Genomic DNA, 24,072 nt, shown 5'->3' with positions numbered 1-24,072 from the left:
AAAGGATATGAGCTATACTTTAAAATTTAAATTATTTCTTAATCAAAATTAATAACTACAGATAACGAACGGAATATCTACAATGATGTATTGTATTTTATGATGAAGAAATGATACAAATATCAATATATTACTTACTGGAAAAATAGCAGCACGCCGGCAGTATTATTCTTCTATGTGGAGAAGATATGTGGAGTATGTTATATGTGGAGAAGATTCTATGTGACCAAGATATATTTACTTTTTGATTTATTTGTTTGCAATAGTATTGGCTGATGTATTGATTTCGTTTTAATTATATTTGTTTTATTCCCATCCCATATTTTCCAAATCCGTCATTTAACAATGAGAATTAATCTCACTAGCGGCGTGTCTGCTTTTAGAGAGTTTTCTGACCAACTGCTGGTTCCAATCGAGAAATCACTTTCGCTTCCACTACAAAGAGCTTGTCGCGCGTGAGCAGAGAAATGTCGTTTTAAAATCGATCGCAGGCGTATCAAGGAATTTCTTGAGGGATATTATTAATGCAATTTTAATTGAACTAATTTAATTAGTGGCGTAACCGCTACACTTTGTTGTATTTTACTTAGTCAAGCTTGTGCCGGCTTATTTATATTATTGTTCATATTTTTCGATATTTAACTTAGTTGTACGTAGCAATCGTACTATAAATATTTGGTGAAGGATATTACCTTATTCTCATGAGAGTTGTACCCTCTATATCAGTCAGAGGTATTTAAATTTTGTAGAATATAACATGACCGTTGTTATATTGTATATAATGTTTTAAACTTTTGTCATTTTAGAGTCACTAAATATTCACTTTGTTTAACTCAGAGGTTGTCAAAAATCTAGTAATTATATTTAATAAATATTTACTTATTTTGCCTATCATTTATTATTATTCCTTCATATTTACATTTACTGATTTAATATATTTTATACCTGGGAGAGTGATCGAAGATCCTTTCCTGGCGCCCTTGATTTGTTTTGTTTTTATTAATTATTCTTCTTTATCTATTCTATACATTATTCTTATTGTAGTTTTTTTTCCTAGTCATCATCACTATCTACTTTGATCTACTGTCTTTGACAGGCACGCAAATTGGCCGAATCCATCCTTGAGTGTCAAGTTGTCGTTCTCTTGCATATCTTGCTAATCTAACTCCTTTTAGTTTGCATCTGTCTATTCATACTTCTGTTATTAGTTCGTCTAGTTCATCCTACTCTTTTCGTCTTTTCATTTCCCACCCTAATACTACTGCAAAAGTAGTATTGTTGATACATCGGCTTCTTCAACGCAGAAGCTATTTTCATTTTTGTCATATTAGCTACAGTTTCTTTTCCTACTTCTGTTGGAGTTTATTTTTCAACCAATACTACTCCAACAGAAGTTCTCTTGTTTGTTACATCTATTCAGTAATGTAAGCATTAATATAATTATTGATACAGGATGTACAAAAAAATGTTTTTTTTTTAATTAATTTACACAAAAAGAAGAATGTAAGCAATTTATTTAATTTAACATACATTTTACTGCTGTCAGAAAAACAGGTAATAATGTCTAATTCACAAATAAACATTGCTTTTCGCTTAAATTCGATGTTCAAACTTCTAAGAGACAGGTGGGTGGCAGTATTAACATTCAATTTAAGCGAAAAACAATGTTTATTTGTCAAAAAACATTTCTTTCTGTTTTCTGACAGCACTCAAATGTATTTATAAATAAATAAATTACATACTTCCTTCTTTTTGTCTCAATAAATTAAATTAAAAAAAAAATTGGACGCACTGTATAACTAATTATGTTAACGTTTATATTACTGAATGGAGAATTAAATAACCTTTCAAATGAGCTATCACACGATCCATACTCTCATTTAAAAAAATCATCGATTACGTTATTATGCCCACATGGATGACGTCATTAGTATGATATATATTCGAAAAAGTCATAATTTAAAAATAAAAATCGACCTGTCTCAGGATTTATCTCTAAATTCGCCCCTTTTTGAGATAATTAATTTATTCCAGTCAAACGTCCTCACAGTATGATGTACCGTAAAAATGTGTCCCCCTTAGATCAAAAATCGACCTGTTTCTTCATTTCCTTAAAATCTAATAAATACTGCCAAATATCGGGGTGGACTGTTTTCTTTGGCCCACTCTGTATACATAAGGTTTGTTCCAACATGAACTTTTGGACGGTCCAGAAACCGTCACGGAACTACTTGTACCGCTTGTTGTGCGCATGTTCGTAACCGTATAGCCCAGTTATCGTCCGATGACGGTAATCCAATGATAAAAACCAAAGACGTATGCCGTAGATATATTAATATTATGTGATACATGACAGAAGCTCGAAACAAATGACAATCAATGAAAAACCCTATTGCCCAATTACTGAAATGGTCATCACGAAACCGTCACTAAAAGATCACAATTCTTGTTGGAACAGTGGGAAGGACGATCCGAGGACGATCATATTTTTGTTGGAACGGATTTTGTTTACTGCGCAGGAGCGTTACCGTTTCGTGACGGTTCTCGGTCGTGTTGGAACAAACCTATATACACACATACATATTATAATGTACCTACCATCAAATGATAACAAAAAATAAATCTCATAAGTTTAAACTATCTCATAGTTCAATCATCTGATGTATTCTCCGCAAGTTCAAAATATCGACAAGGTTTGAAGATTCTCGTTGCTCAAGTCTAGTAGAGTATTGGCAGTTTAGAATAGAGCAGCCACATGATTACTTAGGTACTCTTTTCATTGATACCGTCCCAACATTTTCTTTGTCTTGACTCCCATTTTCTTGAGTAAGTTTAAAATGTTCTTTTATTTTCAAGTATCCGTGAAAACACTTTCTTAGCACACATTAGCCCAGAGTTACGTCCTCCGATCTTTACTGCAGAAACAACTTGGTTGGAAAGTGTTTCATAGAATTATTAAAGTCGATCCTTTAAACTTCAAATGATTTCCTTGCACATATGTTTTTGAAGAGTCAGACTTAGCTATGAAATTTTGTAGAATTTTGTAATGTATGCTTGCCAATTTTATAGATTCCTGATAATAATGTCACACTTTTATCTTTCCACGTCTGTTTAAAATCGCTAATGGTTGTTATACGATGTATAGAGTTTCGGTCAATCGATTTACGGTGACGTAAAACCTCTAAAATTCAATTTGGGTAATGGAAAATCATAGCACGGATAATGTTGTATTAGATACCGACAAAAATTGTATGTCCGTGAATATTTCTCAAACAAAATCAACATATTTCATATTCCAAATATATTCATAGAAGTATTCAATATATTCAGAGAAAATGTTTGTACCGATATTTAATTGATTGGCATTTAAAATATCAGTCCCCACCCACTCAAGTGGTGCAAAGGTTCGGATTAGAAACTGTCGTTCCGTAAGGTACGTACTGATATTATAATAATTCTATTCCAACCAGCAGTCAAACTAGTCAGAAATCGTCAGCAAACAGTTGGCCAGTGCGAGAACATAATACAGTCATCAGTGCTATTCCCTCTACTCGCCCTGGTCGTCTATTCGCTGATAGTTTCTGACTGGTTTGACCGCTATTTGGAACAAACCTAATGCTATCTAATGATACATTTATAAAAAAAACTAAAAAAAAATGTTTTACATTCCCTTTGACTTTATACGGGGTCGGCTTTCCCAAATTTAATATCTCCATATTTTTTATTTTGGGTCATACCAATATAAATTTCCTTTATCGCCATATATTATCTAAGCGTCTTCCTTGGCCTTCCTCGCCTACACTTTCCAGGAACATGAAAATCAGCAATTATTCGTATAGGGTTTTTGACGTTGAACGTACCCGAACCATCTTAACCTATGCTTCTCATTTTGGCATTAATTGGGGGTACCCCTAGACTTCCCTTAATATACTTATTCTTAATTTTATCCTTTTTTGTTACTCCACTCATCCATCTAAGCATTCTGACTTGGTTCTATAAACTATACGATTTGAAACCAACTAATTTGCCTAGGACAATGAGCACAGAGTACAATGGAAATATGCATCAATAGTCATAAAAGAAACAAACACGAAAGAGAGAAAAATCAAAGTAGCAGCTCTCATCTTACTTAATGAAGACACATGTGTAGCAAACTCATCAGCAGAATGTAGCAGGCTGTGGTACCAATACTAAAAGAAGAAGTCAGGTTATAGCAATATTAGCGGATTAATAGAAAGTCAGAGAAATTGCAGTCATCTGCAATTATTATACATAATATATCATCAGCTATTTTGAGTCCACTGCTGGACATAGGCTTCTCGTAAATAATTCCATTGCATCCTATCTTGAACACCCTGAATCCATTTGTGCTGGATGTCGTCCGGCCACCTTATCGGATTATGACAAGGCTCTTGACGTCGTCAATTACGACAAGCATCATGTCTAGGTCTCCATTCTAGAATTTTCATTGTCCATCTTCCATCTTTGAATCTGGTAACATGCCAGTACTATTCTCCTGCTTAGCTCTGTTGTTTGATTATCTCTTCCTAATTTAATCTCGTAGTCCAGATATTTATAGTTATACACCTGTTCAATTTGCGTGCCATTAGTTGAGATGTTTTTCGCCAGTACAAGGTTGGTCATGTATTGTATTTTGGAAAAATTAATTTAAATCCAACTCATGTACAAGAGCTTTGAAGGCCTTGAAGAAGCTGGCAGGCATGATCTACCCGGTCTGCAATAAGGACTACGTCGTCTGCAAATTGCAAATTGTTCAGAAACTCCCCATTTATGTTAACTTCAATAGTTTCTTTAGTTTAGTATGTAATATGTATTATATTGTTATTTTTTTAGGTAAGGGTCTATCAGGTGGAACTATCGTAATTTACCCTCCCAAATCATCTCCATTTGAATCCCACTTGAACGTTATCGTTGGCAATGTATGTCTATATGGAGCAACTACAGGAAAAGCTTTTATGAGAGGTATCGCATCAGAACGTTTTGCAGTCAGAAATTCTGGAGCAGTAGCTGTCGTAGAAGGTGTAGGGGATCACGGTTGCGAATATATGACCGGGGGAATAGTTTTGATTTTGGGTGAGTACATATATGAAATATCTGTGTTTATTTGCCATTGCGTTTGATCCATAAAAGTAAAAAAAAGTGGTGAAATGAAAGAAATTAACTAAAGTGATGTAAAGGTACGTATCCATACAAGGGTGATCCGCGCTCGGTGTAGCTGCTCAAATGGATACGACATGCGCTCCCCTACATATAAACCGCAAACCGGTTGAATCGAAGAGGGTGAGCGCCGTGCGGTGATTATCAACGTATCCACTATGTGGAACTGCTAATTAGTGTACCAAAGTAGTACCAAAAAAAATATTATCTATAGTGGAAGTCACATTGAGATGGCAGTGTATGATTATAGGATAACAGTGTTGCCAATTCTACTGCCATTGTAAATTTTGCTACTTTTTTTAAATAAGCAAGGCCAAACTCAAAAAAAGTTCCCAAATTATAATTCGTTTATAGGAGCCGGTCTATAAGGTACGATTAAAAACTTTGACAACATTGTAGTTATTTCTGCCATATAGAAAGAACAGGCGTAGCTCTGTAACGCTGCCATCTGAATGTGAACTTCAGTATAGAAGACTTACAATGTGCAAAATGTACTTGTACTTGTATATCCTGCAATGTGCAAAATTTAGAAAATTTACTTAGAATATACAATTCTTGAAATAAAAAAATATTCGCCAAAAATGCACACAACTACTTACCGTTTTATAATGTACGAATACACAACTGGGGTTAACAATTCATCCATCTCTGAGTACGAGGTATTACTTACATGTATGTGCTACTGACGGAATGGGACGTTTCATCACCGCCGGTTCATCGCCGCCGTTTCGATGCCGCCGTTTCATCGCCAGCCCATTTCATCGCCGTCCGTTTCATCGCCGGCCGTTTCATCGCCGTCCGTTTCATCGCCGGCCGTTTCATCGCCGTCCGTTTCATCGCCGGCCGTTTCATCGCCGGCCGTTTCATCGCCGGCCGTTTCATCGCCAGTTAGTCAGTTGATTTTGTATTATGGGAGATGACACGACACGACGTTAAATTCAGTTCTAAACTTTTGACAATTAAAAAATAAAAAATATAATTATTTACTGTTCTACTTCCCCTAAATTTTTTTACAGAAATTGTGGGTTCTTTTCGAATTTAAGAAACAGTTTCTCTTGGTTGGAAATGTTGACCGTGAAATTTAAAAGATTATCATTATAATATATTTTATATTATAAAAGTTTAAAAGTCTATTAAAATATTAAATATGGCAACGGGAATGGTCATTTCCTAGAATTCCTAATTAATACTAAAAATAAATAATAAATGTAACTGTCGAAAATTCGAAAATATATCAGATAGCGATTAACCGACTGGCGATGAATGGGCCGGCGATGAATCGGCCGGCGATGAACTGGCGGCATCGAAACGGCGGCGATGAACTGGCGGCGATGAAACGTCCTAGACCCGCTACTGACGTACTTTTAATTTTCAACCACTGCATTGATTACTACAGACATTTGAAATGATGGTACAGAGTGTGTACCCCTGCGGTTATGTTTCTTGGTGGTATATCAATAAATCCTCTGTCCTTGAAAGAGTTAAACAAAACGAAAACGAAAAACAGTATTTGTTATTATGAATATGTATATATTTTTTTCTGTTTTTAAATATGTTTGTTAATTTTGAATTTCAGGTCTTACTGGCAGAAATTTTTCCGCCGGTATGTCTGGAGGTATCGCCTACGTATGGGACGTCGACGGCAAATTCTCTACTAAATGCAACATGGAGATGGTCGAACTTTGCAAACTAGAAGACAAAGAAGATGTTGAGCTGGTAAAATCTCTTCTGAAAGAATTCCAAGAAGAAACAGGTAGCGTGATTGCTCAACAACTAATAGACGAATTTGAGAGCCGTCGCAAAGAATTCGTTAAAGTGTTCCCGTATGAATATCAAAGAGCTTTAAAACAAAAAACAACTGAAGTTGTTGTCACTCAAAATCAACCTGTTGAACCTAAAATAAAAGATATTGAGGATACTATCGGAGATGCTTCTCAGGAGCAGAAGAAAGCCGAAAGGGCCCTGGATAAGACAAGAGGTACGTTTAGTGATTTTTTATGAGTACATATGTTTTTTATTTAGACAATTTGTTGAATTGTTGATTTTTTGATATTTTATGAATGATGTAATTATTTTTCTAATGATGAATAACTCAAAAATTACAGACAAAAATAATTTTTAGGCTTTATGAAGTATCCGAGAGAAATGGCCCCTTACCGCCCTGCAGACAAGCGTATGAAAGACTGGGACGAAATTTACAACTTCACTCATGTGCGTAAAGGTCTGCGGGTACAAGCAGCCCGTTGTATGGAATGCGGGGTACCCTTCTGCCAATCTAATAGTCATGGATGTCCTTTGGGAAATATTATTCCGAAATGGAACCTTCTGGTGTTCCAGAATCAATGGAGACAGGCGCTGAACCATCTTCTGCAGACAAATAACTTCCCCGAGTTTACAGGACGGGTGTGTCCAGCACCATGTGAAGCTGCTTGTGTACTTGGTATTTCTGAACCGAGTGTTACCATCAAGAATATCGAATGCTCCATAATTGACCACGCGTTCGAGAACGGTTGGATTGTGCCTCAGATTCCAACAAATCGCACTGGTCGGCGTGTAGCGGTTGTGGGTTCGGGCCCTGCTGGTATGGCATGTGCAAATCAATTAAATAAAGCCGGTCATTCAGTAATTGTTTTCGAAAGAAACGACAGAGTTGGGGGACTGTTACAATACGGAATACCTACGATGAAATTAAGCAAGACAGTTGTCCAAAGAAGAGTTGATCTTTTAGCTGCCGAAGGCATCGAGTTTAAGACAAATGTTAACGTAGGGAAGGATATCTCAGCAAAAGAATTGAGCGAAGAATATAATGCCGTTGTACTTACGACAGGGGCTACATGGCCGAGAGATTTACCACTTCCAGGTAAGTTATAACAGATTTTCGCAAGTACGGTAGTGTCAAATTTTGTTTGACAACGAAAATGTCTGTCAGCTGGCGCGACTCCGGGGCTTTTAGGCAAGAAAAATAATACGAAAGAATATGGAAAAAAACCCACAAATTATATGTCAAATATGTATCTCCATGCCTTACATCCATAATGGTCTAGTGGTTAGGATACCTGGCTTTCACCCAGGTGCTAGGCGGGTCGGGTTCGATTTCCGGCGTTGGAAATTCTTTTTGTTTTTAAAATTGACATTTTGATCTGAAAAATAATTGTTTTTGTGATACTTTTTTAAATTGGATCATATAAATAATAAAAACGCGATATTATAAAATGTTCTTTTTTATAAAAGTGTAATTATTTTTATTATTAATTTTCCTGGTCTTTTTTCATTTTATGTCCCGGTTTTGGGCCCGCTGACACATCATTTGTTAATAAGCTTTGGATCAACTGACTAAATGCCAAAATGCTCCGGTCAAAGACACTATCTCACGGACTATTAGTCTGGGACCCATTAAATATTTCCCCCAGATTTAGATAAAGTTCAGGCCTCACTCATCTGAAAGCTCTACAAGAGAGACATACTTTCTAGATAGGGGATTCCCAAAAAACTTTGGATTTGTTTATATAAAGAAATAAATTTTTGTAGGTCGTCAATTGAATGGCATTCATTTCGCCATGGAATTCCTGGAGGGTTGGCAAAAGAAACAACTCGGTGCCAATTTTGATGGGCCTCATGCCAAAGACAAAAATGTGATAATAATAGGCGGTGGTGATACTGGCTGTGATTGCATTGCAACTTCTTTAAGGCAAGGTGCTGCTTCGATAACCACTTTTGAAATTCTACCGGAACCTGGACCGAAAAGATCTAACGACAATCCATGGCCTCAATGGCCTAGAGTCTTCAGAGTGGATTATGGACATGAAGAGGTGATATTTCTACTTTTTACTCTACGTTTTTAATACTTTGCACTTACATTGACTAATTAAAATGTCATCATAAAACGCTTTTCATCAGGTTCATCCGCTTGTTTTTTGCACACATACGACATTACTTAGATATTGTTTTTAGACTAGATCTCCTTTCTACTCGCAGAACCTAAGACTTTACTCACAGTAACACTTTTTTAGAAATGAATTTCTCTATAGACAATTTTGAGAAAAATATACTCTTTTATAAGGGAAAACATTTCAACGTCATCTTAAAATGGGTTAATTCATTGTAAGTTGCTTTTTAGTCCTGGATCCCGCGTACCAAGGAAAAGTTTATTAATAACAAGCTAGAAATTTGTTCATAGCTTAACGGTGTCAAGTCGAACAAACTTTGATGTATGGGAACACTGGAACAGGGGAAGTTTTAATTGTGGAACATGATAAACGTGTCGTCCTGACAAATTTACGATTGTGAAAAATAGCAAGTTTTTTTTAAGTTTATTCAATAGCCAACGTTATATAATATATAAAAAAAAGTTTGTCCGACAAAAATGTTGGGCAGTTTAACGAGTCCGACACGTAGAACATGTCACGTGATAGGAATTATGTTGGTGATAAATAGCAGTCTGATTTTTTGCATGAGAGTTTAATGAAAGTGAGTAATGAATCAATTGTAAGTTCTGTCCGACAAAACTAATGGGAAGTTTTTGTAGTCCGACGTTCTAAACCTGTAAGATATAGACAAAAATGCTGGTGATATATAGCTTTCCGAAAAAAAGGCCATTTAATTAAGTAAACTATTCTTTACACATAATGACTGTTGTCCGAAAAAAATAAGGGGTGGATTTCGTAGTCGGACAATTTAAAAAAATAATTTTTGAAATTTCAATAACGAGTGATTATTCTATGTCAAAAGTAGGTACTTACAATCGATATCTTTCGATTTATCTCAAAATCATTTAGGTACCTCACTGTAATACATTGTTATTTAAGTTTATTATAGTCCAAGCTATAGAGACTAAAAACTGTCACTTTTGACAATAATTCATCATAAATTGCAATCGTAACTTCAGATTTAAACTAATCGATTTATTTTGGCAGCAAATTATTTTTAGCCATGTGACGTATTACATTATATATTTCATTTGTACAAATTTGAGAAAAATTACGATATACCTACAATTTTAATAAATAATTTATTTAGGTACCCTTCTTCAATCAAGCCCTTTTAACTCAAAAAGCCTTATAGCACGAAGAATATCCAATAGAATTTTCACAATTATCTGTCAACTGAACCGCATTGAATTGATGATCAAGTATTTTACGAACTTTGTAAAATGTTCTACAATTACTCAAACATTTTGCGTTGAATTTTTTCACTTTTTCATTTGGTGGCTTAAAATTTAAACTGTCCACACTCAAAAATAGACACAAAAACACTCAATAGCTAATTTAAATTTTAATTTCAAACACACGAGGCAAACAGAAAATCAGAGACCATGTGCTTTCAAATACTACTTTGTATAGAGCACAAAATGTCACACAGACAAATTCAGTCTTCTACATACACATACATCTAATCATGTGTTATATATACGTCTATGCTAATAAGCACGGAATTTTTACACTCTTCACATTTTTCAACGTCGTTTTACAGGGTTAAGATTTGACTATGAAAAAAATGCATACAACGTTTTTGTAGGAAATTTTCCATACTTTGTGATGCGCCTAATTAGAAAATCCTAAGAGATTACTTTCTCATGTTCTATGACATTATCTATTATCATTTTGAGAATACTAAAAATATGATAGATATCTAGAACAAATTCCACCCAAAAAATAACAATTTTTTTTAAATATATACACATTGAACGGAATGAGGGGTTGATTTATCCCCACTACTTCGTCCAAGCCACCGGTTGGGGGCAGCTCCCTTCGACTGGTTCGTGGAAATAAAAACTCGTGCAGGGTCTAAGTTTAATAAAAGAATTTACCTTTATTCTGGCGATCATTTTCACAAAAACTACACATAACTACTTACTAAACTTTTAAATTGATTTCACAAAGAAAATCTCGCATTTTAGCGATCTAGTTTTACACAAAGTGGTGCATGTTAATTGTTTGAGAGTCGGCACACGAAGTCACGAATGCTATACAAAAATAACGGGAGAGAACCACACACCCTACGTTTACATAAAACCGGCTCACAAAAAACCCAACGCATTTACGAGTATGTAGAAAAAAACCTGCCTTACACCTAGCCAAATTATTCTGCTGGTCGGAAAGAAAAGGCGAGCGTCAGTTGCAACATAATTTTCTACAAGTTGCAATCGCAACACACATTTATACTTACCTCGCTGTTTTTGGAGTGTGCATGTATGTATATACAAATGCAAGTACAGTCGGAAAAATGAAAGAATACCCATGAACGATCACATCAATCACTTATTTTGTATTTGCTATCTTTTTCTATAACAAATGTTTGATATTTATAGAAAAAGACAGCAAATACAAAATAAGTGATTGATGTGATCGTTCATGGGTAGATAGATAGATAGATAATTTTATTAACCCTTGGTTACATACACTTATGCATAGGGCATGTCAAAAAATACAATAAATATTACAACACTGAAATTACAAACAAAAATGATATATAGTACAAGACAAATACATAATAAGTTGCCAACAATTATTCCATAAATCATGTCAATACAAAAATTAAAATTCGCCCCAGACATTGGACATCTTCTAAATAATTAGAGCTAAGCATTCTGTAAATTCACGTACTGAATAAAAGGCATGGCTTATTAAGAATTAAGTTTTTTTGGAAAGTTCTTAGTTAATTAAAATTTTTAAAACTAGATGGTAGCGTATTAAAAAGTCGGGAGCCTGCATATTCAGGAGATTTTCTAAAATTAGTATGAATATGACGGGGAAGATATATTATCCCGGCGTTTCTTGTGTTATATGCGTGTAAGTCATTTGCTGTTTTATGATCATTTAACTTAGTGAACGTGCGTGACAACAACCTATAGATATATATTGAAGCAAGCGTAAGAATGTTATTATTTGTAAAACATTGTCGACAACTGTCTCTAAAGCTTAAACCAAATATTGTTCGAATTATTCGTTTTTGTAGGACAAATACTCTCAAACTTTCCGATGCCTGTCCCCAAATAATAATGTTTTGACTGATTATGGAATACACTTGGGAATAGTATAGTGTAACCAACGCATTTACAGTAACTTCGTCCTTTAACGACAATATCGCGAAATATGTTCGATTCAATTTTAAACAGGTATTGTTTACGTGTTCACGAAAATTTAAAGTATTGTCCACAATCGTGCCAAGAAACTTAGTACTATCAACTAATTTAATAATCACGTTGTCTGTAATTTCGAACGCAGAAGTACTTATTTTTCTTTCACCATAAGAAAACTGAATACATACTGTCTTACCTATATTTATTACCAAATTATTTCGGTAGCACCAGTTCTTAAATGACAAGATTACATTCTTGACCTTAGAATGTGCTAATTTGAAGGATTCCGCTGAGACAAGTATGGTGGTCATGAATATGTTTTTCTGAGATATATTCAGGCATATCATTTATATAAAGTATATACCAGGGAAGGCGAAACGAAGATATATAAAATAGCCAAACAGAGAGCAAGGAAAGCAAAAGATTTTAATCAGATTAGATGTATCCGAGATGAAAATAATAAAATACTAGTTCACGAAAGGGAAGTCAAAAAGAGATGGAGAAAGTACTTTGACAGCTTATTAAATGAAGAATTTGACAGACAGCCTGTAGAGTCAACGGAGACAGTAGCAGCAATGGTCACCAAAATAACCAACGAGGAAGTGGCTCAAGCGCTTCAAAAAATAAAGAAAGGAAAAGCGGTAGGACCAGATGATATTCCTGGGGAAGTATGGAGAGCATTGGGAGAGACAGGAACAAGGTGGCTAGCAGGTCTATTTAATAGAATTATGGAAGTCGGACAAATGCCAGACGAATGGAGAAGCAGTATACTGGTACCTGTTTACAAAAACAAGGGAGATATACAACAATGTACAAACTACAGGACTATAAAACTGCTTAGCCACACCATGAAAATATGGGAAAGAGTAATTGACAGACGGATACGTGAAGAGACCGAAATATCCGAGAATCAATTTGGCTTTATGCAGGGTAGATCAACAACAGATGCAATTTTCATTATAAGGCAGTTGATGGAAAAATACAGGAGTAAAGAAACAAACGCTCATATGGTATTCATTGATCTTGAGAAAGCATATGATAGAGTTCCTCGAGAGATTCTGTGGTGGGCACTCAATAAGAAAGGAGTCCCTGGTGAATATGTAAAGATTGTGAGGGATATGTATGAGGGAGTAACGACTAGTGTTAGGACAGGTGTGGGAGAGACTGATAAATTTCATGTGAAAGTAGGATTGCACCAAGGCTCTGTGCTTAGTCCGTATTTATTCTCATTAGTTTTGGACCAGATAACAGCGAAACTACAGGGTAACATTCCATGGTGCTTAATGTATGCTGATGATGTCGTGTTAGTAGGAAATAGTGAAAGAGACTTAGAACAAAAACTGGAACAGTGGAGACAAGCTCTGGAGGAAAAAGGTTTAAAACTTAGTAGGACAAAAACAGAGTATTTGGAATGTTCATTTAAAGATGGAGCTACTACAAATAAAATGGTATCTTTGGATGGTGAAATGATTGTGAAAAGCAATAGTTTTAAGTACCTAGGATCGGTATTACAGAGTAATGGAGAAATAGATGGAGATGCATGCAGTAGAATTAGGGCTGGATGGATGAAGTGGAAAGAAGCGAGTGGTGTGTTGTGTGACAGAAAAATTCCAATGAAGCTGAAGGGAAAATTCTATAAAACAGCCATAAGACCGGCTATGATGTACGGGACTGAATGTTGGGCAGTGAAAAAGAAAGAGGAACAACGAATGCATGTGGCGGAAATGAGAATGCTTAGATGGATGAGTGGAGTGACAAAGAAGGATAAAATTAGAAATGAGTATATTAGGGGAAGTCTAGGTGTGGCACCAATTGATGCCAAAATGAGAGAGCATAGGTTAAGATGGTTCGGTCATGTTCAACGTCGAGACGTTAATCACCCAATACGAAGAATAGCTGAAGTGCAGATTCCTGGAAGGAGTAGGAGAGGAAGACCAAAGAAGACCTGGGGGGAGGCGATAAGGCAGGACATGTTGGTAAAGGGGATTAACATTGATATGACCCAAGACAGAATTGTGTGGAGAAATGCAATTAGGGAAGCCGACCCCGCATAGGGATAAGGCAAAGAGAATGATGATATCATTTATATAAAGTAAAAAGAGTAGTGGACCCAATATTCCACCCTGGGGTATTCCTAAATTACTATAGTAGATTTCCGATGAAATATTATTAATAGACACAAAAAGTGGTCTATTCGTTGTATACGAATATATCCATGAGTTGACCGGTTCGCGAATGCCTATAGCTATAAGTTTTTCTTTTATACATACTGGATCAAGACAGTCGAAGGCCCTCGAGAGATCAAAGAATATTCCAAAAGTGTACAAATTTTGATCTATTTTTTCATGAATAACTTGAATTAAATCTACTGTAGCTATTTCACATGATCGTCCTTATCGAAATCCGTGTTGTTTACTACTAAGGATTCTTGTTTTATTTAGAAATGACGTAATTATATTATACACTACTTTTTCATAAGTTTTTGCGATAACGCTTAAAATAGATATGCCTCTGTAATTTGATAATAAGTTTCTTGAACCTTTCTTATAAACCGGAACTACTTTAGAAGTTTTTAAAATATCGAGGAATTTTCCGGTACTCACTGAATAATTAATTAATTCGGTTATAAAAGGAGCAAATTGTGATGAACATTCCTTTAGGAGTTAAACTGGCATGTCATCAAATCCTGTGGACTTTTTGTTGTTAAAAGAATTGATTACCTCCAAAACATCGTATTCAATGATTGGGTGAAAATAAAGTGATTCATTAGGTGTACGTCTTGTCAATGTTCATTGTCAATCTTTGTTCCATTGACCATTTTTTGGAACTATTGATTCTACGGACTTGGAGATACTCGACGAAAACATTAGATATTTCTTTAGGACACTCTAAATGCCTATTATTGTATTCCAGTTTTTTTTTGGAAGGTCAAGTCTCTTCCTTCTATTTAGTTTTGTATTTACTAGTTGCCTCACTGTTTTCGTTTTATTACTGGAGTTATTGATTAAATCTGAGAAATGCTTCTGTTTTTCAAGTTTAATTTTGTGGTTAATCATTTGTTTTTTTTTGTCTCTAATTTTCGTTGCTGATAATATTAGAGTTTTTTCTAATCCAGTTATCATGTTTAAGTTCCGATATTTCATTTTCTAACTCAACTGAAAACTTTACTTTGTTATGTTTACGTTTTTCGTTATTTGGTTTAACACGTTTATTGGGAACGCTGTATTAAATGCATATGTTAGTTTATCCCAGAAGGACATTCCATTTACCGATACAAATTTTACAAAAAGTTTGAGAAAATCGAAGGAAATAAATAAAAAAATCATTTTTTCAGAATGACTTAGTTGCATATTGATAAAGCTATTTTAGTTGTATGTTATTATTTATATTCACATACATTCGGAAAAATGAAAGAATGCCCAAAAAAAATACCCAATACCCAAGACAGCTTTCAGCTAAAATCACATATATCAGTTGCAACCCGAATAGCAAAATACGGTAATATAATAACCAAAACATCTATTGATTACATAATAACTAACTTAGATTTTCGAACACTAAATATATGTATAACGGATCCAGCCATTTCTGATCATTCAGCTCAAATACTAAAATGGGAACTAATAGAACAGTCAGTTACAACTGATGAAAAAATGTCTCGTCGTATATTTAGCCAACTTTCTGTAGCAGAATTTAAATATTTATTAAGTAAAATCGATGTTGATTTCTCAAAATTCGACGTATAACTTTTTGCGTTACAAAATATAATTTGTACATACAAAAATTAAAATTAGCTTGCTATTATCACCAGTATTTTTGTCTATATCTTACAGGTGTAGAACGTCGGACTACAAAAACGTCCCATTAATTTTGTCGGACAGAACTTCCAATTGATTTTTTAACCTTTCATTAAACTCTCATACAAAAATCAGATACAAAAATCAGACTGCTATTTACCACCAACATAATTCCTATCATGTGACATGTTCTACGTGTCGGACTCGTTAAACTGCCCAACATTTTTCTCGGACAAACATTTTTTCATATATTATATATAACGTTAGCTATTGAATAAACTTAAAACAACTTGCTATTCTTCACAATCGTAAACTTGTCAGTACGACACGTTTATCATGTTCCACAATTAAAACTTCCCCTGTTCCAGTATTCCCATATATCATGTCAAAGTTTGTTCGACTGACTTAAGCTATGAACAAATTTCTAGCTTACTATTAATAAACTTTTCTTTAGTACGCGGGATCCAGGACTATTTACTTGGCACAAAAATCGCAACTTGGTGATATTGATTACAAAAATAAATTGCTCATTTATTTTGTTTATCGACCTCTTTCATTTTATTTTTCAACTAAACTTTCTTTGTAGGTAAAAGTTCGTTATGGTTCCGATCCAAGGGTGTTCAGCATTATGACACAAGAATTCCTGGACGACGGTAAAGGCAATGTTAGTGGCGTGAAAACTGTCAACGTGGAGTGGACCAAAGACGACAGCGGACGTTGGCAGATGAACCAAGTACCTGGAACAGAAAAAATCTTCAAAGCGGATCTAGTTCTTTTAGCTATGGGTTTCTTAGGACCTGAAAGAGCTATTGGTGATCAGCTAGAGCTTACGTTGGATGCTAGATCCAACTTTAATACCAAGGACTACAAAACTAACGTAGACAATGTTTTCGCTGCAGGAGGTAAATATGTCTATGGCTTTTTCCTTGTTAATAGTTGCTAAAAAATGTACTCTAAGTATATTATTTAATTCGATATTTATTTTCAGATTGTCGAAGGGGACAATCTCTTGTAGTATGGGCCATTGCCGAAGGTCGCCAGGCTGCTAAAGCAGTGGATGAATTCCTAAGAAAAGAACGGTCGCTGTTGCCAGGGTCAGGTGGCATCATTCAACCGTCGCTTCATGCAGTACCCTGCGTAGTTTAAATTCAAATTGAATTAGTTTTATTTTCTGCTTCATGAATACTTATTTTAAGTATTTTATATATGTCAATGTTGCGTTTTATTTAAGCAATTTCGTTAACATAATATATTTTTTGAAATGTTATAGTACTTATCGTTATTTGTTTGTTAAAATACATCGTATTTTGTTATGTCGAATATATTAGTACTTTTTAAAAATAGACTTGTTTGTATCTACCGAAATAATTTTGGTTTTATTCAAGTTATTTTATAAAAAAATATGTGTAAAATCTGTATATTGCATAATGTAACAATTCCTTTTAAAAGCCTTTTGCCCTATAGCTAGATTTGTAAAACATTTAGTATTCACCTATTTTAACTCTGCGTTAGGCGCGGGTATAAGTATGACGTGGTTGGGCGCGTAGCCAACAGATGTCACCCATGTTTAAGTTGTCTTATTTTTTCAAACAACGATGTTTTTAAATAAAATAGGATGAAAAATAAGTACATACTGGTTACATTAACAAAATTTTATTCATATAGTTAAAAACAATACATTATTTCCATTAAAAATCTGCGAAAAACGGAAACAAAAAATATTATCAGCCATCTAGGCATGGATTACAAGTATCTTTTAAATGATCAATGCATGTCTACTTGCGGCACTTTATACACTATCTTCGGGTTGTTTGGTCACGTCTCTTCCACATTCATAACATCTCCCACGTGGCGATGCCATAGGTGTTTCATTATGCTCGGGTTCTAGAGCATTTATTAATAATTTTACACGTCTACGATTTCTCTTGGTTTTATGAGCTGCCAACTTAACTCGTTCATAAAACCAACCCCCCACACCTTATTAATTAACGCCATTCCATGCACGTATTGGGATCCTTGCTGTGCTATATTTTTCTCTTTTCTTCTTGGACATTTTTCGTTTTTTTGCAACACTATAATACAAAAACAAAAAAGTATTGTACAACAGAATCTTATCTTATTATAATAAATTAAAAATTATAAAATATGTACCTGATCCCAAATAGTAACGTAGTTAGGCGCACGGGTGACGAGCGTCAGCCAATAATCTTTATCCATCAACAACGACTAAAGGCTGATTTATGTTAGACCGGGGGGTGCACGATACGTGCCGTAGGACAATAGAAACGCACGACCCCACTCTGCTGTCGCTCCGTCCCGTTGTAGCATAAACTAGCCAATGCTTTTCATATTTTCATATCAGACGATTCTTCAACGTGCCCCGTAAAACAGCCGTGTCGTCCACGCCCCGTCCTAACATAAAACCGGCTTAACTCACGGCTGATCTCGAAGAATTGAGACAATAGGTTTGTTCTAGCATCAGTTTCAAACTGTTTGAAACCATCAGCGAATAGTTGACCAGCGCGAGTAGAGGGGATAGCACTGGTGACTGTATTATGTTCTCTCACTGACCAACTGTTTGCTGACGGTTTCTGACTGGTTTGACTGTTTTCTAGAACAAACCTAATATGTTTACTTATTTAACCTTAATATGAAGGTACATGAGCGGTGATAAGACCACAAGGATCTACAGACCGAGCTAGTCCTATAAATTCCACGGCTTCGCGCCATGGTTCACGCAACCGTACTTACTTGTGTTTCGAGTTGTGTGGTCGTGGACTGGTCGAGTGGAGTTAGAATTTGTCAAATTTAAGTAAATAATCGTTTCTACTGATACATATTAGGTTTGTTCTAGCGTCAGTTTCAAACGGTTTGAAACATCAGCGAATAGCAGACCAGCGCGAGTAGAGGGGATAGCACTGGTGACTGTATTATGTTCTCTCACTGACCAACTATTTGCTGACGGTTTCTGACTAGTTTGACTGTTTGCTAGAACAAACCTATTATAATTAGGTATCTAATATAATTATTAATAAAAAAAATATATTAAACTGTTAAAAACTTTAATAATTATATTATATTATAATAATAATTATTATACTATAATATAATATGCAGCTTTTAATATTGCTAATACATATTATTAAAGTTTTTAACATTGTTTTTTATTTACATTAAGTTTATAAATACCAAGTCACCTAGGGCTCGATAACATGGAAAGGAAAGAGTCCCACCAGAGCTCAATCCTTTTAATACCTTAGGTATCTGGGATGAGTCAATTTTCCCCTTAGAGGGAGTGTGAGTCGTATGGCTAAATCTGGATTAGCAATATTAAAAACTTTAATTTATTATACATATTATATTATATTATAATAATTATTATATTATACCGCAGTTTCTTTATATGAAAATGCAAAGCAAAATATATACGCAATTTGCAGAGTAAATGCTTATTGGTTTTTTTAATAAAATAATACAAATTGTATGTAGCGTAGCTAAAGCGTTGGGTAGTAGCAAAAGTAGCTACGCCTCATGAGACACGAAAATGATGAAATTAATTCTATTTTTTTTTCATGGAGATTTTTTTAAAATAGATAACATCATTACAAATTATTTTGTTATTATTACAAGTAATTGTTTGTTATTATTTACTGAGCCTTTATAATTTTGACTAAGCCATATTATAAGCTATTTGGAAAATAGCATTTCGCAGAAAATACTGCATTTTTTATTTAAGTATAATACAAAATATTATTATTCATTTTCTACTTAAGTACAGCAAAAAAACTTTGAAAATAAAACAAGAGTTTAAATTATAAACACAAAACTAAATAAATAATTTCCCACAACGGTCAAAAACCACACCTAAAAGATAAAAATTCACACCACAGAATCAGTACCAATATTTAAACAGAATCAACAACCAAACACTAACGCAGTCGCAAGTACGATTGCGCGAAGCCGTGGAATTTATAGGACTAGCTCGGTCTGTAGATCCAAGTTATAAGACCCAACCACAGTATAAAGCGGGACAGTAGAACCACTCTCCAAAAAATTGGAAGTAAAATCTGTAGTCGCGCATGGCGACCGCGCAATGTTCTTAGTCGCTTTTGTCCCACTCTCGCATTGCTATTCGGATAGAAACGTACGGATTTTAACAGGGAAAACCCGCATCCACCACTGGTGAATTACCAATTGTGTACTGTCGGATACTGTGCTGCCGGTATTACTTCTTGAGAGGAGTGGTTTTACTGTGAAACCTCTATATCTGTGACCCAACCGTGCCAGTTGGGTACAATGAGCGTAAATATAGGCGTGGTTGACCCCTGCCACCGACGCGACTAACGGAGGGTTAAAATAATTCTTCAGATTCGTGGACATTTTGAGACAGGTTCGCGACAGCTTTAAAAAATTTTCATTTTACAGCTTTTTTTAGGAAAGGTAACAGTCAGAAATTTACTAAATATAAAATTCGTGTTTTTGTTCATGTTCTAAATATTTCTATACAAATCTAGCAAGATACACTAAATGATACTGCAAATTTTATTTAAGAAAATAGTGTATATTTTTATATTTCAATGTCAATATTAATTTTTTACATGTCAAGTTCTACAAAAATCTAAAGTATAATTCACTTTTTTATAATTATATTAATTTGTTGTCACATGTTAACAAATAAAAGTAGAGTCGTCCTAAAAAAACTGTTATTTTTTTTTTGTTATGCGTTTTATAAAATGTTAAGGTTAGTTGCTAAGTAGCTCCTCATATCAGTTAAAAACATCTTTTAAAAATGTTAAAAGTTTAAAATATGTATAAATGTTGTTGTAAATATGAAATAAGGGCAGATTTTTGAAAGTCGAGTATTGTCGAGTTTTAAATATTTATTAATTTTTCATCACAGCTTTTCAAAAAACATCAATATAAAAAAGTTCAATTTTTTTAAGTTTAACTACTGGCCGACGTCCCATCATAGTTCCGCTAAGCATTCTACTAGGTGTTCTGTCGTTATACATTCCTATAAGGTAACCTAGCCACCGCAATCTTTGTACTTTTGCATAATTTGCTTTAGAGGGTTCTTTGTAATATTGGTATACCTCGTGGTTGAACCTTATTTTCCATATACCATTGTCACAAATGGGTCCTAATATCCTCCTTAATATCTGTCTTTCAAAAGGTTTATTGTCTTTTCAGTCATAATCCATGTTTCTACGCCGTATATTGCTATTGGTCGTATGATGCTTTTATCCAGGGTGTTAGTAAATAAGTATGAAAAATTTTAAGGGCTAATTCTACATGAAAAATTAATGCCAGTTTGCTCTATAAACATATGTCCGCAGATGCTTAGTTTCGGAGATACGGGGTGTTGAAATTTTTATTTCAAACTGCCAATTTATTTATTGCTCTAAGACCAGTTGAGCTATGAAAATGAAATTTGGTGAGTTTTAGGAGGTAGTTATTACGAATTTTATGACATACAATTAAAAATTTTGTATTCATCATTGGCGCGCCTACGGGCAATGGTCTGAATTATTTTAAAGAAAAAAATGCTACGCCACTGAGGTATTTCGAATTAGAAATTATTTTTAAATTCCACGTCTAATTTATGATAAAAAACCTTTCTTGCCTTTTTTTATATAATGCACCGTTTTTATGCAGAAACATAAAACATCTTGGCGCATATTTTTCATTTCTTAATACATCATCAAGAACTATCCAATATATTAATACTAAACTGGAACCATAACAGAAAATATTACTAATACCATTTCAACTAGGTGCAAAGCTGCAAGAAATGGTTAAAATGATCTCCTTTACAGGTAACAGAAGAATTTTATATTCATCATTGGCGCGCGTACGGGTAATGGTCTGAATTTTTTGAAGAAAAAAATAGTACGCCACTGGGATATGTCAAACTAAAAATCATTTTTGAATTCCTCGTTCAATTGACAACAAAAAATCTTTCTTGTCTTTTTTTCATATGTGGCGCCGTTTTTATGCAAAAAAATTAAACATCTTAACGTTTACAAAGTATTTGAACTAAGTTTCTATGCATATGGAAACTACCTCAAATACTTGGTAAGCGTTAAGATGTTTTATTTTTTTGTATAAAAACGGCGCCTCGTATGAAAAAAAGGAAAGAAAGATTTTTTGTCGTAAATTGAACGAGGAATTCAAAAATGATTTTTAGTTTGACATATCTCAGTGGCGTACTATTTTTTTCTTCAAAAAATTCAGACCATTACCCGTACGCGCGCCAATTATGAATATAAAATTCTTCTGTTATCTGTAAAGGAGATCATTTTAAACATTTCTTGCAGCTTTGCACCTAGTTGAAATCTTATTAGTAATATTTTCTGTTATTGTTCTAGTCTAATACTATTATATTGGATAGTTCTTGATGATGTATTAAGAAATGAAAAATACGCGCCAAGATGTTTTATTTTTCTGCATAAAAACGGTGCATCATATGAAAAAAAGGCCAGAAAGATTTTTTATCATAAATTAGACGTGAAATTTAAAAATAATTTTTAATTCGAAATATCTCAGTGTCGTACTATTTTTTTTATAAAAAAATTCAGACCATTGCCCGTAGGTGCGCCAATGGTGAATACAGAATTCTAAATTGTATTTCAAAAAATTCGTAATAACTACCTCCTAAAACTCACCAAATTTAATTTTCATACTGGTCTTAGAGCAATAAATAAATTGGCAGTTTGAAATAAAAATTTCAACACCCCGTATCTCCGAAACTAAGCATTTGCGGACATATGTTTATAGAGCAAACTGGTATCAATTTTTCATGTAGAATTAGTCCTTAAAATTGTTCATACTTATTTACTAACACCCTGTATATTTTAAACTTTACTTCCCTATGATATCTTTGAATCCAGATACCTGTGACAGAGAGAAGTATGCTTTGTTAGCAAACATTATCCATTTCCGTATTTCCTCCTCCTCGCTACAATCCAGATACCTGTACACCCAGGTATGTGAGCTGTTTTACTACTTCAATGTTAGGGTCGTCTATTGTCAAATTCTGCAAGTTTCGTTGATTCCTTGTTGTATTAGGGCTTTAGTTTTATCTACGTTGACGAATCTGCCCTTACTAGTCAAATAAAAACTAAATATGTAGCGTTAGTTTTATTTATAAAAATTGTGTGAAAAACGCAGTAGCCTTAGGTATGACGAGACAATAAATTTCAAATTGTGATTATTAGAAAATGGACCGTGGTGAAGGACAGACCTTGCAAAAGCTGATTTATGTCGGCAAATTTTGTATTAGCCCAATAAATGACCGTTTTGGAGTGTAATTTCCAGGGGCAACTCCGAATTGCATGAAAATTTGGATTTAGGTTCTACTTACCATCCACTTCAAAGTTGAATTTGTGCCGTTGGTTGCTTTTACTTGGGGGGTGACATTTACCCCTTCTCGGGGGGTGAAAAACGCGTGTTTAAAATAAGGCCGGAAATGGATAAATTGACTTATTATAAGCACCCTTTGTTCTATAAAGTTTTTTACGTAAGTCAATACTTTTCGAGTTATTCGCGATTTAAAATGTTGATTTTTCGACAAAAAAAACTACGTTTTCAGACCGTTTTTCCCAAATAACTCAAAAAGTAAATATTTTATCGAAAAAAATATTTTTAGAAAAAGTGTAGCCTATAAAAAAACGAAAAAAATGGTGTACCAGTAAAGTCTACAAATTGAGTAGAAGCAAAGTTGTAGCTCATGAAAAATACGTTCTTATTCGTCTAATTCCAAATCGAATAATTCAACGCGAAATCACCGAAGAAAGAAGCGTTTTTCAGGAAAACCTTATTAACATTTTTATATCGAAACAAAGCTTATTACTTGTTTTTTACAAAAGTTTACAGCATCAAAAATAAACGAGTTACACTGAAAAAAAAAAGTTGGCCCCTTTTTTTGAAGTTATACTTCTTTACCGGCGATAGAGGGTGATTTTTTTTATATGTTAAAACCTATCAGCCCGGCGCATGCGCATTATAACTTTGTTCTGA

At 34.3% G+C, this 24,072-nt stretch overlaps 1 protein-coding gene across 1 annotated transcript in view; it reads left to right on the top strand.

Moving 5' to 3' along the window:
- The window catches only part of LOC114336495 (uncharacterized), a 165,812-nt gene extending 142,628 nt beyond the window's left edge, over positions 1-23,184 (top strand). Inside the window, exons 18-23 of the mRNA XM_028286871.2 lie at positions 4,855-5,094; positions 6,755-7,156; positions 7,301-8,038; positions 8,707-8,987; positions 16,640-16,955; positions 17,042-23,184. Of these exons, the coding sequence (XP_028142672.1) occupies positions 4,855-5,094; positions 6,755-7,156; positions 7,301-8,038; positions 8,707-8,987; positions 16,640-16,955; positions 17,042-17,199 (2,135 nt within the window). The 3' untranslated portion in view covers positions 17,200-23,184. The remainder of the gene's footprint in view (positions 1-4,854; positions 5,095-6,754; positions 7,157-7,300; positions 8,039-8,706; positions 8,988-16,639; positions 16,956-17,041) is intronic.
- The last annotated feature ends 888 nt before the right edge of the window (positions 23,185-24,072 follow it).

Source organism: Diabrotica virgifera, chromosome 8, assembly GCF_917563875.1.
Source record: "Diabrotica virgifera virgifera chromosome 8, PGI_DIABVI_V3a".
NCBI classification, from domain to species: Eukaryota; Metazoa; Arthropoda; class Insecta; order Coleoptera; family Chrysomelidae; genus Diabrotica; species Diabrotica virgifera.
The sequence above is the reverse complement of the archived record's forward strand: the minus strand, read 5'-3'. Positions and strand labels throughout refer to the sequence as shown.